The following is an 18213-nucleotide window of genomic DNA, read 5'->3' as shown; positions in this document are numbered from 1 at the left end:
CCCTTCTCAGCTCTCACTGTCAACAACCTCCTATCCTGAAGACACGCTTACCACAACTGAAAGAGTGGGGAAACAGTTTGAGACCTAGCATCATTTAAACTTCCTCCACAGGCAGAAAAGCCAGGTAAACATTTTGACTTATTTACACTCAGACTACGGAAGTAAAGAATTTTCAAGAAAACCCTAATTCAGAGCTTGCTTGGCACGTACTGCCTCATGACAATTATCTATCAAGTATTATATTTGGAATCATTTTTAGAAAGTGAAGTTTAACACAAAAGTGACATTTTGGTAGTATATGTTAGTATCTCTAGTGAAAGAAGCTGCTCCTGAATAAAAATAGGAATGTGGGGCCAAAGGGAAGACTTTCCTTTCCCCCGTGCTTTTCATTCCCATTTGCAGATGCCAGAATATGGTGAATGGTAGGATAAAATAGAGGTCTCGGTTCAGTTCCAGTAATGTCAACTTTGTTGTACGTATGTGGAAGGAACTGTAGACCGACCTTTAATTGACTCATTTAATGGCTGTGAGAGAGCTTCAGCTCTTGAGGGCCTCTTACCCTCCTGTTTACCCCCTTTCAGTCTCATAAACATCAGGACAAGGATTGGGCATATGGCCAATAGAGTTGTATAATCTTATTAGAATTGTTGCTTACCAAGTTCTTTCTTATTTTCATTCCCACCATCAGAAATGTATGCAAGACACTTGTTTTATCCTTGAGCTTCTTTTGAATGTAAATATTTGGGGGAAGGAGGACCCCTTGGTAACTCTCTGGTTTGTACCACTACTGGGCTCATCATTCCTTCCATCCTACCCAAATATGTGTGACTTGGTTTGCAAAGACGTTAAGAGAATGCATGATGTGCATGGACAGTAACTACTGGAGACCTTTTGGAAACTGGGAACTTGGAGATCACCAATCTAAAATGGTGATTTTTAGTTTATATTATTTCTTGTGTATGCTGAGGAGAAACTTAGAGACAGGAAGAAATTATGACTACCAGTGACTGACTCTGGTAGAAGAGACAACATGACTGGAAATGGATAGATTTAATCTTGAACAAATTGCTAAAGTTCTTGGAGCTTTTGCTTCCTCATCTGTAGAATGAGAGTCTTAGACCACCAGACAAATTATAATGGCCCTTACAGCCATTGGAAACTTATTGATGATCACTTCCTGACCATCATGATACTCTCACCGCGAGTGAAAATATATATAGTGTGCCATCCTGCTGTACATACCTAAACCTCTTTTTTAAGACAACTAAATTGGAATTTCTCCCTTTTAATTTAGAAGAGAAAAATGAAGACAGGACATTTTGATATGGTCACCATGCTGCTGGCAGCGGTGATTCTAATGGACATTTTCCAGGTAATGTTTGGAATGGGAAGTATGTGGTCATTGGAATGGGAACTCTTGATATAATGTTGCCTGAGGCATCCATGTGGGTTGATGATGGAAATGAGAGCGGATAGAATAGGTAAACTTGTTTTTTACAAGTAGCTTTTATTTTTTCATTTTACACTTTGATACAGGCTGACTGTAGAAAGTTGAAAAAATTAAAATTAAGCAAACAGAGGAAACTGAAAATCATCCACAGTCCCTCTACTCAGAGGGAAAGAGTCTTAATCTGTTGGTGTATAGTCTTCTTGGTTTTTTTCTGTGTGTATGTGTGTGTGTATGTAATTTAGAAAAATGGGTTCACAGTGTGCATACTGTTTTTTTGCTTTTTAAGTTACTACTGTGCTACAAATGTCTTTGTCATTAAATATTCTTAAAATATGTATTTGGTTCAAATAAGACGACAGTGCAGTGTTTGGTTATGTGTATTTTATTGAACTACGTAATGACCATTTTCTCACATCTAGTGTTCTTTTTTTCTGATAGAACTTTCATGATTTTATTTTTTGCAGTTGAATCTTCAAGCATTCTGTAACATATTTTTATGTATATATGAGACTGATATCTCATTTGATTTCTTTACCCACCATGCTTGCTTCACATCGCTACTGAATATCTAATGATTTGAAGTCTCTTCTTTAAAATATGTTAAATTATTAAAATGTTATTTTTGAATTTAATATTCTGATCCCTTGTCTGTGGAATCATTGTATATTCTGTTGCCTGTGCTTCAGTATGATTTTTTTTTTTTATTTTTTTTTCAACGTTTTTATTTATTTTTGGGACAGAGAGAGACAGAGCATGAACGGGGGATGGGCAGAGAGAGAGGGAGACGCAGAATCGGAAACAGGCTCCAGGCTCTGAGCCATCAGCCCAGAGCCTGACGCGGGGCTCAAACTCACGGACCGTGAGATCGTGACCTGGCTGAAGTCGGACGCTTAACCGACTGCGCCACCCAGGCGCCCCCAGTATGATTTTTTAAATTGAGGAATAATTCACGTGTCATTAAAAAAGCACACTTTTAAAGTGCATAATACATGGTGGTTTTCGTAAATTCACTATGCTGTACAATGATCACCATTATCTCATTACAGAACATTCCCATCACCCCAAAAAGAAGCCCTGTAGCTATTAGCAGTCAGTCCCAATTCCCTCTTCCTAGCATCCACTGGCAGCCATTAATCTACTTTCTGTTTCTTTGGATTTGCCTTTTGTGAAAATTTAACCTGAATGGAATCATGCAGTATCTGGCTCTTTGCGGGGCTTCTTTCACCTAGTATATTGTTTTCAAGGTTCATTCATGTTGTAGCATATACTAGACTTCATTACTTTTTAGAGCTGAATAATTCCATTGTGTGATTATGCCACATTTTGTTTCTCCATTTATATATTGATGGACATTTGGGTTCTCACTTTCTGGCTTTTATGAATGAATAATTCTGCTCTGAATTTTCATGAACTTTCATGTGAACATGTTTCCAGTTCTCTTGGATATATACCTATGAGTAAAATTTCTGGGTCATATGGTAACTTTATGGGGTTTTTTTGTTTTTTTATTTTTTTTTTAACATTTATTTTTGAGACAGAGAGAGACAGAGCATGAACGGGGGAGGGTCAGAGAGAGAGGGAGACACAGAATCTGAAGCAGGCTCCAGGCTCTGAGCTGTCAGCACAGAGCCTGACGTGGGGCTCAAACTCACGGACCGTAAGATTATGACCTGAGCCAAAGTCGGCCGCTTAACAAACTGAGCCACCCAGGTGCCCCGGTAACTTTATGTTTTAATATTTGAGAACTGCCAAACTGTTTTCCACTGTGGCTGCACTATTTTATATTCCTACCAGCAATGTATGAGGGTTCAGTTTCTCTACATCTTTGCCAACATTAATCCCCCCCCCCATTATTATGGCCATTCTAATGGATGTGAAGTGGTATCTCCCTGGGGTTTTGCTATGCATTTTTAACATTGTTTTGTAACATAATTTTCATGTGTTCTGTGAATGTTCTGTAATTTGTTTAACCAATTTCTTTTTGTGAACATTCAGGCCATTTCCACATTTTTAATAATATTTTTGTAGGAAATTTGAGGTACTTAAATTTCCTTAGTTTGGGATTTTGTTTCAGTGGTTGAATCAGAGGAAGAAAATATAATCAGTGTGTTCATGTAGCCTTTTGGACATGTCCCTTAATGTCCATTCAGTTGTCCCTGAATGATGGTGGCACTTGTGAACTTTTTCACTGCTCAAGGCACTCACTGTACAGAACACACAATCAACTGTGGCCTTGGGCCAGAAAGACTGGATGTCTAAAATTAAACCTGTGGAGACTGGTTAGAGGCATGCAGAAAAGACTGGAACATACTGGATATGATATGATGTGCCTCTGATATGATGTGAGGAATGTGGGAAGTCATTTCATGGTGTGCTATAATATGTTAAGTCTTGAAGATAAATCAGGCATCGGTGCCCAAGATACCTTGTGGTACGCTGTGCTGCAGAGAAAAGTACCTTTCTTGGGTAGGAGATGGCAGTGATTTGATCTCCTGTAGCTCAAATTCCCACATCAGGAAACTGACCTACAGACCCAGGATTCTGTTCAGGGGTCTCAAGGACTTCCCCAGAAGAATATTTTGTAGCTGGTAATAAAGACAGTTTCTGATGCTAGCACAGTCTCTTCATTTGTAAAGTGGTGTTATGAATTGTCTGTCTATCCTTTCATAAGAGTTGTTACAAGGAGAAAATTAAAGTCTTCTGAAAGAGCTGCATCAATGTCAGTGGTTTTTATCACTGGAAACAGGACGTTTTGTTTAAAAGGACAGATTCTGGGGCCAGATTTCCTGGCTTCAAATCTCAATTTCAGACAGGTTAATGTGTCTTACTTTCCTCATCCTTAAGAAGGGACTGTTACAGTACCTACCTCACAGGGTTGCCATGAAGATTAAATGAGTTCATTAATATATATGAACACTTCGTGATTGGCATATAGAAAACACTCTGGAGAATTTTGTTAGGTCTTAGTGATGGAGTGATCCCAGAGGGTGACTGGGAGGAGGATACCTGGGAAAACTAAAAAATGAATAGATGGTTCTGTGTACGGACCACGTTGTTGGTGGTGGTTGTAGTCAGTAAGATTATAAGTTTGGTCTTAGACTATTAACATTTGAATGGTCTTTGAGCAATTCAAGTGGAATTACTAAGTAGGCAGTTGATAATACAGGTTTGGCACTTACAAGGACAGGTCAGAGGTATTTAGATGATAATTGAAACTATGGACATGTATACAATTGCCTAAGAGTAGAGTTAAGAGTTAAAAAATAAGTATCCCAGGAGCACCTGGGTGGCTCAGTCGGTTAAGCATCCGACTTCGGCTCAGGTCATGATCTCATGGTTCATGAGTTCGAGCCCCACGTCAGGCTCTGTGCTGACAGCTCGAAGCTTGGAGCCTGCTTCTGATTCCGTGTTTCCCTCTCTCTCTCTGTGCCCCTCCCCTGCTCACACTGTCTCTCTGTCTCTCAAAGATAAATAAACATTAAAAAAAAAAAAAAGTATCCCTAAGAAACTCCAGCATTTAATGGCTAGTAAGATATGTTGGGTCTTCAAAAGAATATAAGAGGTGTTCCTTAATGAGAGCTGTTTGGGTGGAGGAATGGGAATGATAAGCCAGATTGGGAAGGATTGATATATGAGTGGAAATGAAATGGAGATGACAAGGGTAGACATTTCTTTCAAGAAGTTTGTGAGGGAGAGAAGAGTGATGTTAGGAAGCAAATAGCCAACCTGGGTTATCTATTTTGCTTTCTTTTTTTTTTTTTTTTTTTAATTTTTTTCAACGTTTTTTATTTATTTTTGGGACAGAGAGAGACAGAGCATGAACGAGGGAGGGGCAGAGAGAGAGGGAGACACAGAATCGGAAACAGGCTCCAGGCTCCGAGCCATCAGCCCAGAGCCTGACGCGGGGCTCAAACTCACGGGCCGCGAGATCGTGACCTGGCCAAAGTCGGAGGCTTAACCAACTGCGCCACCCAGGCGCCCCTCTATTTTGCTTTCTTTTTTTTTTTTTTTAATTTTTTTTTCAACGTTTATTTATTTTTGGGACAGAGAGAGACAGAGCATGAACGGGGGAGGGGCAGAGAGAGAGGGAGACCCAGGTGCCCCTATTTTGCTTTCTTAAATCGATTATTTCTCTCTCTCTCCTTCCTCCTCTCCCTCCCCCTCCCCCTCCCTGCCCTTAACTCTTTCCCCTCACTCCACCACAAACTTTCATGCACACACACTACTCACACACCTTATAAGACTCATTCACGTGGAGGATGCAGCTTTAACAGCCCCCGGCTAAGGATCTTTTTAACGTTTCAACTGAGGTCTCCAGCTTAGGTTGCAGCTTATGTAGCCAATGTACTATTGCAAGTAGAGGATAGTGGAAAGAGAAAATGGTAAGGGCATTATCCTTTTGTTTGTAGGTATCCTTAAATGGTGTCCGTGGGCATATTTGCTCATTCTGTGTTTTGATCTATAGGCCAGAGCACAGGGTTTTCATTTAGTTCACTTGAATATTTTGCTAGTTGCTATGCTAGAAGCTTGGAATTGAAAAGGTAAATGTGATACAAATCCTTGAGGAACATATAGTAGTTCATGTATTCCTATCATAAAATAATGAAGATAACCACAGTTTGTTGAAGACTTAGTATGTGGTAGGCATTTTGGGTAGGGGCTTTGCATATATTCATTTTGTCATTAATTCTTTACACGACAGTCTTGCAGTTAAGATATTATTTCCTTTAGATGAAATAATTGAAGCTCAGAAATATCGAGTAACTTTCTCATATCCAACTAGACCTATTTATGGAATTTGAACTCAGATCTGTCTGGCTCTAGGCTAGTGCTAATTACATTTCACCACCCTGCTTATTATGTTATATGTATCATTTAAAGATATATTAGGCCCTTTTCAATTGTATATGACAGAAACACTATTCAAACTAGCTAAAGCAAATAGGGAATTTATTGATACTTATAACTGAGGTAGAATAAAGTCTTCAGGTACAGCTAGACCCAGGTCCTTAATTAATGTTATCAGGGCCTTGTCTCTCTACCTTTTAGCTCTGCAAACCTTCCTTTGTTGGCTTTATTTATAAACAGGATTCTCCATGGAATTAAAAGGATAACTATTGACTGCCCCAAGCCAATATTATCCTTAGAGCTTATGAATACAGAGGAAGAAAGCTTTTTTCCTCCCCGCTGCAAGTGCCCTGGTTTTTAAATCTGCATCATTGCTGATCATTGGAGCCAAAGGTGCAGAATCAGTCCTACTCAAACCACATAGACAAGGGAGAAGGAATATTTACAATTACGTGTTTATCATGTACAGTATTTCACACGTGATGTTTGATTCATTTAGCAGTCTTAAGGGGTTGAGGCAGTCTAGCTAAGAATATTGTTCAAAACCAGCACTGCCACTCATTTCTTCGCTTTCACACTCATTCTTTCCTCTGCATCATAAGGTTCAAATGAATGAGTTACAGGCATAATTGTTGCCATACTTCTCACTGCTCACATTTACTATTTAATACAAATAGGTCACAGCTGAGAAGAGTTATAAGTAGCAATGGAATATACTTCCTACATAAAAGTCATGTCCAAAGTTGTTTCTAAGCAAGGGAGAAATTCTAGGCAGGGCATGAGAGGGTGGGGACAGTAAATGAGCGAAAATGATATACAGCAAATATCTTCTTTCAAGGGTGTTAATTTCCTTTTCCTTTTCCTTTGAAGGTGAAGGCTGAAATGTTAGACATGGCAGAAAATGCATTTGATGATGAATACCTGAAATGCACTGACAGAATGGAAGTCAAATATGTTCCCCAGCTGCTCAAGGAGGAAAAAGCAAGCCATGCACTCTTGAAGGCTGTGTGGGAAAATGCAGAAGTGAAGTGGGAAGCCAGGAAGACGCAGATCTTTCTCCCTATGAGTTTTAAAGATAACCATGGAATAGCACTGATGGCATATGTTTCAGAAGCTCGAGAGCAGACTGCTTTTTACCGTATGTTCAGTGAAGCTGTGAGGATGGCTGGTCTCTCTCGAAAAGAATATGTCTATGACTTCCAGTTCAAAGCTTTTCATTTTTACCTGACAAAAGCCCTGCAGTTGCTGAGAAGACCTTGTGAGGAAAGTTACAAAAATGTGGTGTATAGTGTAAGCCGGGACACCTCATTTAAATTTGGAGGGCTCAACCAAGCCAGATTGGGCCATTTCACTCTGGCATATTCAGCCAAGCCTCAAGCTCCTGATGACCAACACATTCTGTTAACCATCCACGCGTGCTTTGGAGTTGCCATTGAAAATTTTTTTGATAAAGAAAGTGAAAGAATTATTTTAATACCTCTGAATGAGATTTTTAACGTGTCACAGGATGGGACCAGCAATAACCTTATCCTTCAAAGCACAAACAAGACCTGCAGCCATTACGAGTGTGCATTTCTAGGTGGTAAGTATCTCTGTTCTCTCTGTGCCTGTCTGGAAGGGAAGGAGTGGGATTCTTAGCCCCAGGGAAAGGTCAGAAAAGAAACTTTAAGGTATTTTAAAAGAGAAATGATGCTGATGGTCTTCAGTCTACCTCCTTTCGTATAATTAGGTTTTTTTTCCCTGAAATGTAATTTTATCAAAAGAATACATTTCTAGCATTCTAGAAGGTTAAAGAAATAAAATACTGTAGGGCTCTGGTTCTCAACCAGGGGCAGTTTTGCCCTGCTGGGTCATTTGGCAATAACTAGAATTTTTTGATTGTCACGGTTATGCCTAGTTGCTACTAGTAGTATCTGATGGGTAGATGCCAAGGACACTGCTAAACAAAATGCACAGAACAGTCCTGCTAACAAAGAAGTACCTGGTCCATAATCCTGCTTGTAAGGCTTACAATGAAAAATAGCAGCTCCCTGCCCCACCACTCCCTGTCCCCAATTTTCACTCCTCAGTGGTATCGATTTTTAATTTTTCAGCCAAAGTTTTTAATAACAGGCTTCAGAATGTTATCTCTTGATTGTTAGATTTTTAGACCTCATCAGTTACATCATCAGTAATTCAGACTCTATTCTGTTGCACCAATCTTAGCATGTTGGGTTTATGGATTCATATTTGCAGTGTGACTGTTGCAGCTGTAGGCCTCAATCCATGTTCAAGACAAAAAGAAAGGATGGGGCGCCTGGGTGGCTCAGTCGGTTGAGCGGCCGACTTCGGCTCAGGTCATGATCTCACGGTCTGTGAGTTCGAGCCCTGCGTCGGGCTCTGTGCTGACAGCTCGGAGCCTGGAGCCTGTTTCGGATTCTGTGTCTCCCTCTCTCTGACCCTCCCCCATTCATGCTCTGTCTCTCTCTGTCTCAAAAATAAATAAACGTTAAAAAAAAAAAAAAAAAGAAAGGGAAGGGATCCGGATGGCAGCTAAATCTGCCTGTTTAATAAGGAGAGTAAAAGCTTTCCCAGAAACTGCTAGTAGATTTTGATTCTGTATCATTAACCAGAATAGCTACTTGGTAATTTATAACTTGAAGAAAAATGTGGAAAGAAGGTAATTAGCTTTTCCTCTCAAGGGTAGGGAGGCAAGAGAGAAGGGAGTTTGAAATAGCTGTTATAGCAGTAAACCAAACATATGTGATAACCACCATCCTCCTCCTCAGTGTTTGTGTATGTCCCCTTTCCAGTCTTCCACTGTAGTAAAGACTGGTACCTTTTGAAATACCTCTTTTACCCAGAGTTATTAGTTTTTTTGTATCCTTAGTTTTTAATATCCCATCAATAATTCATCCCCAAATCCTTAGAAATATAAATCTCTTCTTTTTTTGTTATAAAAAAATTTTTTTTAATGTTTATTTTTGAGAGAGAGAGAGCGAGAGAGTGTGAGCAGGGGAGGGGCAGAGAGAGGAAGATACAGAATCCAAAGCAGGCTCTAGGCTCCGAGCTGCCCCAGAGCCAGATGTGGGACTCAAACTCATGAACCATGAGATCATGACTTGAGCTGAAGTCAGGCACTTAACTGACTGAGCCACCCAGGTGCCCTGAAATATAAATTTCTTCTTAATACATCAGACATATCAGACACTCTTATGGGTTTTTTTTTTGTTGTTGTTGTTGTTGTTTTTTTGAATATACTCCTTCTGGATTCTCCCATCAAACTGCTCTGTGATATACTCTTTAGGTCTGCTATTGAATAGTCTAAAATCTCTGCTCACAATTATTGAGACTTTCTTTTGCTTCTTCCCTGTGAGGAGTCCTCTATATCTTAGATTTTTCTCCTCTTTCTTGAATTACTCCTTTGTTTGGCAGGGGTATGGGTTCTCTAAAAGTTTTCTGAGAAAAGGGACATTGAGGGAAATTTTTAAGACTTTACATGTTTGTAAAGTCTACTTATAGGCTTGAGTAATAGTTTGTGTAGGTTTCTATTTCTGTTTTGGAAATATTTTCCTTGGAATTTTGGAGTTATTCTTCCATTGTCTTCTGGTTTCTGGTGCTGCCGTTAAAAAGTATGAAGCCATTCTAATTACTAAAGCTTTGAATGAGACCTTATTTCTTTTCTCTGGATGGTTTTAGAATGTTTTCTTTATCCCCAACATTCTGAAATTTAATGATGTTGTGGCTTGGTGTATGTGAGTGAAAGGTTAACAAAACCCTTTCTCCGTTATCCTGTGGGAATGACCTCCTGTTGCTCTTCTCCTCACACTGTTTCTCTGTAATCTGCTGAAGGTTGAATGGCAGCTGTGTAAACATGGAACACTGCGTAAGGGTAAATATAGCCCTTGATTGGTAAAATGCATCTGAGCTGGGAGGGTTGTGAATAAACTATAAATACTTGGGGGAAGCCATAGTTTTGGGCATTCCTGAATGTGGTATGACATACCCAGGTGTTCTTCTTGCTGAGTCCTGAAACTGCACTCATGGACTGGTCTCAGAGATATCATTGTCTTTATGTGGCATGAGGCTACTAAACTAGAATGGTTCCTCTAACCACTTGTATAAATGTGTTTCCTTGTACCTGAGCTATAATTCTGGGATTAAAGAGTAGCCTTGGGCAGCTGTGAGGACTTGCGCCAAAGGTATGTATCTGCTGCTGCTCTGCTGCTAAATAGTGTGCAGTGTTCCTTGCCTTCTGTTCTTCTGCCAAACTAAGTAAACAGGTGGGAGGAGAGCCTTTTTGGGTCTTAGCAGTGTGACGGTCTAGCTGAACCCAAAACCAAAACCACTGATGAAGCAGAATGAGTATTACAGTAGGGCTTCAGAAGTGAGATAGACTTTTAGACTTTGATTCAATATGTCCAAGGCACTATGAGATAAAGAAGAACAGGTAGGGAAGCGCTGATAAGACATCATGCCAGGGTGGGAGGTTGATCTGCTTTTGATTTAATGGCAGAAACTGTGTGGTCATTGAGGTGCCTGGGGCACAAAATTTAAGGAAGGTCCTTATTCTTAGGATCATACACTTGTGCCATCTGCAAACTTGCATGATCCTAAGAGTAAGTGCCTTTTAAATTTTGCACTCATAGGCACCTCATTTGCCTCACCCTAATCCTGGACCTGAGTTGCAAGTCAGTGAAACTAACTATTCACCTTAAGAGGACAGATGAAGACTAGAGCGAGTAAATTTGCATTGAGGGGAAAAGTACCCATTCCCCTCATCAACCATACAATGGACCTGTCCAAAAACCAAGCCAGTTAGAGCTTATTCATACCAGCTCTTGGGAGCTGATTGTGGGCATACATCTCTTTCCAGTTCCTCATATATCACAAGAGTTTGCAGTTAACCATGGTTGAGAGTTTTACCATGGAAATCAGTGAATGCTACAAATTAGGACCCCACCACCCACCCCAAAACCTGTTCACCTAAACCACATTATAGCCAAGAAACCCATTTGAAGCTAGGCTGACAAAATGATACCACTTTTGGTGTTCCTGATGCATTCAGCCAAATGCCATTTGTGGAGGCATTGGTTACACAGAAGCCCTGGCTGCATTAGCTATATGCCAAATTAATCACTGATATCTGGTTGATAGACAAAAGATGGGCAGTGGAACCCACAGAGTTGGTTGTGAATTGGATTATAAAGAACAAAATGGGTGGAGCCATTGGGTTGACTAAGAATGAGCCCGGGGTTCAGATCTGCATGTGGAAGTGCAATATGAGCTCCTGTGAGGAGGGAAGAGAGGAATATGCATACCACTGTGGGCATCCCCACAAGGTCAGGCAGAGGCTGCACAGCAAGTTAATGTTCAAACCAGCCACAAGGAGAGACATTTGTGGAGGCTCACAGGCACGATTTCTTTGGAGAGCTCTGACAAAGGCCACTGCAAATGATTGTATAGATTTAATGCTAAACTGGAATCTAACCAGCATCCTCTGCTGCTATCTAGAAACAGCTAATGGGATCTCAGGGACAAAACCTCTCAAAGTAATAATTACAGGTAGGCTGTTTTAGAAAAGGTGAAGGCAGGTATCTGATGGAAGCCTGAGACACCAGAAGGGAGATTGTTCGCTCTTCTGTGAGGGCTTCCTGAGCAGCAGCAGGTGGACACTCCCCTCTCTGGTCATGAGAACAGGCTGACACCATTTTTAACCCCTCCTGTCAGCACCAGTGGGCTTCAGAGAGAGGCACAAAAACTAGTGGAGGCTTGAGGTGCTTATACCAAGCCCTTGCCTCCCTGTACTCTGAATGTCTTTTTTTTTTTTTTAACTGTGGACTTGAGAGCCAGAGCAGCAGTGGGCCCCTACCCCAGAAGACCAGCACAAGTACCAAGTCTACTAACCATAGAATGCTGCAAAGCTTCAGCTCTAGGGAAATAGGATCTAGCCTTTTTTTTTTTAAGTATTTTTTTTAATGTTTATTTACTTTCTGAGAGACAGACAGAGTGTGAGCAGGGCAGGAGCAGAGAGAGAGGGAAACACAGAATCCGAAGCAGGCTCCAGGCTCTGAGCTGTCAGCACAGAGCCCGATGCGGGGCTCAAGCTCACGAACCGTGAGATCATGACTTGAGCCAAAGTCAGACACTCAACCAACTGAGCCACCCAGGTGCCCAAGGATCTAGCCTTTTTAAACAAGCAGATCAAAACACACAGGGTTAAAATTTTCCACACACTAGACAAGGCCAAACACTCCACTGTAGGCAAGGAGAAGCACTGCAGAGAACTGACCTAAGGAAAAGAACAGCCAAAACACAACAGTGCACACAGCATATACCAAAAACACTTCCTGAGGTGTATCCTGAAGCCCTGAACAGCCTATGACTTCTTAATACAGCTATTGCTCTCAGGAGCAGGAAATGTAACAGGCTTTCCTAACACACAGAAGACTGAGATCTAAACAAAATGACAAGCTGCAGGAATTCTTCCCAATAGAAAGAACAAGAAGAGGTCATGAGCAGGGATCTAATCAAAATAGGTATAAGTAATATGCCTGAACCACAATTTAAAACAGCACTTATAAGGGTACTACCTGGACTTGAGAAAAGTATAGAAGACACCAGGGAGTCCTTTATCATGGAGATCAAAAGACCTAAAAACTAGCCTAAATAAAAAATGCAGTAACCGAGATGCTAAACAGACTGTAATGACCAGGATGGAGAAGCAGAGGAATGAATAACTGATATAGAAGATAAAATAATTGGGGTGCCTGGGTGGGTCAATCAGTTAAGTGTTGGACTTTGACTCAGGTCATGAACTCAAAGTTCGTGAGTTCAAGCCCTGCATTGGGTTGTCTGCTGTCAGCACAGAGCCCACTTGAGATCTTCTGTCTCTCTGTTTCTTTGCTCCTCCCCTACTCATTCCCTCTTTCTGTCTCTCTCTCACAAATAAACATTTAAGAAAAGATAAAATTATGAAAAATGATGAAGCTGAAAAGAAAATGAAAAGAAAATTACTGGATCACGAATGTATACATATGGAACTCATTGTCTCCATAAAGCATTATAACGTTTGTATCATAGGAGTCCCAGAAGAAGAGAGGGGGAAAGGGGAAGAAGGTTTATTTGAGCATATTATAGCTGAAAACTTCCCACATCTGAGGAGGGAAACAGACATCCAAATCCAGAAGGCACAGAGAACTCCCATCAAAATCAACAAAGGCAGGCCAGCACCAGGACATATCATAGTAAAATTTTCAAAATACGGAGATGAGCAAAGAATCCTGAAAGCAGCAAAGGAAAAGAAATCCCTAACCTACAAGAGAAGACAAAAAAGGTTAGCAACAGATCTCGCCACAGAAACTTGGCAAGCCAGAAGGGAGTGGCATGATATATTCAATATGCTGACTGGGAAAAATATGAAGCCAAGAGTCCTTTATCCAGCAAGGCTGTCATTCAGAATAGAAAGATAAAGAGTTTCTCAGACAAACAAAAACTAAAGGAGTTCATGACCACTAAACCAGCCCTGCAATAAATAGTAAAGAGGACTCATTGAATAGGATAGAAAGGCCAAAAGCAACAAAGACTAGAAAGGAACAGAGAAAATCTCCAGAAACCCTGATTTTAGAGGTAGTACAGTGGCACTAAATTCTTACCTAATAATCACTCTGAATGTAAATGCACTAAATGCTCCAATCAAAAGACATAGGGTATCAGATTGCATAAAAATATTAAGACCCTCAATATGCTGCCTATGAGAGACTCATTTTAGAACTAAAGACACAGCCAGATTGAAAGTGAGGAGTTGAGAACCATTTCTAATGCTAATAGATGTCAGAAAGAGCCAGAGGAGCCATAGTTACATCAGACCAATTAGATTTTAAACCAAGGACTCTAAAAAGAGATGAAAAGGGGCACCATATCATAATAAAGGGGTCTATCCAACAAAAAGAGCTAACAATTATAAATACATATGCCCCAAACTTGAAACACCCAAATATAGAAATCAATCAAAACATAAACTCATTGATAAAAATACCATAATAGTAGGGGACTTCAACACCCAACTTACAGTAGTGGACAGATCATCTAAGCAGAAAATCAACAAGGAAACGATGGCTTTGACCGACACATTGGACCAGATGGACTTAATATATATTCAGAACATTTTATCCTAAAGCAGAAGAATACACATTCTTCTTGAGTGAACATGGAACATTCTCCAGAGTAGATCACATAGTGGGACACAAATCAACCCTCAACAAGTACAAAAAGATCAAGATCATGACATGCGTATGTTCAGACCACAATGCTATGAAACTCAAAATCAACCACAAGAAAAAATTTGGAAGAACCACAAATAGCTTGGAGATTAAAGAACATCCTATTAAAGAATGAATGGGTTAACCAAGAAATTAAAGAAGAAATTAAAAAGTACATGGAAGCTAATGAAAATGATAACACAACAGCCCAAAACCTCTGGGATGCAGCAAAGGCAGTCATAAGAGGGAAGTATATAGCAATCCAGGCCTTCCTGAAGAAGAAAGAAAGGTCTCAGATACACAACCTAATCTTACACCTTAAAGAGCTGGAAAAAGAAAGCAAGTAAAACCCAAATCCAGAAGAAAGGAAATAATAAAGATTAGAGCAGAAATCAATGCTATCGAAATCAAAATAACAGAACAGGTCAATGAAACTGGGAGCTGGTTTAAGAATTAACAAAATTGATAAACCCTTAGCCAGTTTGATCAAAAAGAAAAAGGAAAGGACCCAGGGGTGCCTGGGTGGCTCACTCAGTTAAGTGTCCGACTTCAGCTCAGGGCATGATCTCGCAGTCCATGAGCTCAAGCCCCGCGTTGGGCTCTGTGCTGACAACTCAGAGCCTGGAACCTGCTTCCAATTCTGTGTCTCCCTCCCTCTCTGCCCCTCTCCCCCCTCAAATAAACATTAAAAAATATATATATTTTTCAAGAAAAAGGAAAGGACCCAAATAAATCAAGAATGAAAGAGGACAGATCACAACTAACACTGAAGAAATAAAAACATTAATAAGAGATTATTATGATCAATTATATGTCAATAAATTGGGCAATCTGGAAGAAACAGACAAATTCCTAGAAACATATAAACTACCGAAACACTTGTTGAGATGAGCACAGAATGTTATATGTAGGGGATGAATCACTGGATTCTACTCCTGAAATCATTTTTGCACTATATACTAACTTGGATGTACATATATATATATGTATATATACATATATATGTACATGTATATATACATATATATATACATATATATGTACATATATATGTACATATATATGTACATATATATATACATATATATACATATATATGTACATATATATATGTATATATACATATATATGTACATGTATATATACATGTACATATATATATATGTATATATATGTGTGTATGTGTATGTATATATGTATATATTATATTTAAATCAGTAACAAATACAAAGAAACTCATTGACAATAATACAATAATAGTAAGGGACTTTAATACCCCCTACTATGGGTGTTATAGACAGATCATCTAAGCAGAAAATCAGCAAGGAAACAATGGCTTTGAATGACACAGTGGACCAGATGGGCTTAACAGAGATTCAGAACATTTCATTCTAAAGCAGCAGAATACACATTCTTTTTGAGTGTATATGGAACATTCTCCAGAGTAGATCACATCCTGGGTCACAAATCAGGGCTCAACTAGTACAAAAAGATTGAGATCATACCATACATATTTTCAGACCACAGTGCTATGAAACTTGAAGTCAACCACAAGGAAAAATTCTGGAAAGACCACAAATACATGGAGGTTAAAGAACATCCAACTGGAGAATGAATGGGTTAACCAGGAAATTAAATAAGAAATTTAAAAAGTACATGGAAGCAAAGGAAAATGAAAACATAACAGTCCAAAACCTTTGGGATGCAACAAAGGTGATCCTAAGAGGGAAGTATATAGCAATACAGGCCTACATCAAGAAACAAGAAAAGTCAAAAAAAACTAACCTAACCCTACACTTAAAGGAGCTAGAAAAGGAACAGCAAATTAAAGCCTAGAAAAGCCATCAGATGGGAAATAATAAAGATAAAAAAATGATATAGAAAAAAATCCCAGTAGAACAGATGAATGAAACTAAGAGCTGGGTCTTCGAAAGAATTAATAAAATTGGTAAATTCCTAGCCAGACTTATCAAAAAGGAGAGATAAAGGACCCAAATAGATAAAATCACAAATAAAAGAGGAGAGATCACAACTAACACTATAGAAATACAAACAATTATAAAAGAATGTTATGAAAAATTACATGCCAACAAATTGGGCATTCTGGAGGAAATGGAGAAGTTCCTAAATATACAAACTACCAAAACTGAAACAGGAAGAATAGGAAATTTGAACAGACCCATAACCAGCAAAGAAGGTATATCAGTAATCAAAAGGCTCCCAACAAACAAGAATCCAGGACCAGATGACTTCCCAGGGGAATTACACCAGACACTTGAAGAAGAGTTAATACCTCTTCTTCTCAAACTATTCCAAAAAAATATAAATGGAAGTAAAACTTCAAAACTTATTCTATGAGGCCACGTTTACCTTGATTTCAAAATGAGACCAGAACCCCACTAAAGCAGAATTACAGGGAATTCATCCCTGATAAACCTGTATGAAAAAATTCTCAACAAGATACTAGCAAATCGAGTCCAACAACACATTAAAAGAACCATTCACCACAGTCAAGTGGGATTTATTCCTGGGCTGCAGGGGTGGTTCAGTATCCACAAATCAAACAATGTGATACACCACATTAATAAAAGGTAAGAAACACATTATCTTCTCAATAGATGCAGAAAAAGCATTTGACAAAATACAGTGTCCATATTTGATAAAAACTCTGAAGAAAGTAGGGTTAGATGGAATGTACCTCAACATCATGAAAGCCATATTGAAAAGACCCACAGCTAGTATTATCCTCAATGAGGAAAACCTGAGAGCTTTTTCTCTAAGCCCCATAGTAAGACAGGGATGTCCACTCTCACTCCTGTTATTTAATATCATACTGGAAGTCCCAGCCTTAGCAATCAGACAACAGGAAGAAAGAAAAGGCATCCAAATTAGCAAGTAAGAAGTCAAACTTTGATTTTTCACAATGACATGATATTCTTATGTAGAAAACCCAAAAGACCCTACCAAAAAACTGCTAGAACTGATACACGAATTCAGCAAAGTTGCAGAATATGATATCAACGTACATAAATGTGTTGCATTTCTATCCACCAATAATGAAGCAGCACAAAGGGAAATCAAGTAATCAGTCCCATTCACAATTGTACAGAAAACCATATGATACCTAGGAATAAACCTAACCAAAGAGGTAAAAGATCTGTACTCTGAAAAGTAGAGAGCTTATGAAAGAAATTGAAGATGACAAAATAGAAATGGAAAACATTTCATGATCATGAATTAGAAGAACAGATATTGTTAAAATGTCTATACTACCCAAAGCAATCTACACATTTAATGCAACCCCTATCACAATACCACCAGCATGTTTCACAGGGCTAGAACAAATCGTAAAATTTGTAGGAGCCAGAAAATACCCTTAGAGTCCAAAGCATTCTTGAAAAAGCAAAGCAAAGCTGGAGGCATAACAATTTCAGACTTCAAGCTGTATTACAAAGCTATAGGTCATCAAGACAGTATGGGATAGGCACAAAAATATACACATGGATCAGTGGAATAAAATAGAAAACCTGGAAATGGACCCATAACTATATAGTCAACTAATCTTTGACAAAGCTGGAAGGAATATCCACTGGAAATAAGACTGACTCTTCAACAAATGGTGTTGGGAAAATTGGACAGCAACATGCAGAAGAATGAAAATGGACAACTTTCTTA

General features: G+C 39.2%; 1 protein-coding gene across 9 annotated transcripts in view; it reads left to right on the top strand.

The window, feature by feature from the left end:
• Nucleotides 1–18213, top strand: part of ART3 (ADP-ribosyltransferase 3 (inactive)) — a 147263-nt gene that overhangs the window by 111624 nt on the left and 17426 nt on the right. For 8 of the 9 annotated variants that reach the window (XM_019829348.3, XM_045056209.1, XM_045056210.1 and 5 more), the window contains 2 exons: nt 1295–1372; nt 7169–7880. In XM_019829348.3, coding sequence (XP_019684907.2) covers nt 1304–1372; nt 7169–7880 — 781 coding nt within the window. In that variant the 5' untranslated portion in view covers nt 1295–1303. Of the gene's footprint in view, nt 1–10; nt 125–1294; nt 1373–7168; nt 7881–18213 lie in introns of those variants that run through there. The other variant, XM_006931050.3, reaches the window with a different exon arrangement.

Source organism: Felis catus, chromosome B1 (assembly GCF_018350175.1).
Source record: "Felis catus isolate Fca126 chromosome B1, F.catus_Fca126_mat1.0, whole genome shotgun sequence".
Taxonomy (NCBI): Eukaryota; Metazoa; Chordata; class Mammalia; order Carnivora; family Felidae; genus Felis; species Felis catus.
Note: the sequence above shows the minus strand (reverse complement) of the source record. Positions and strands in the feature narration are given on the sequence as shown.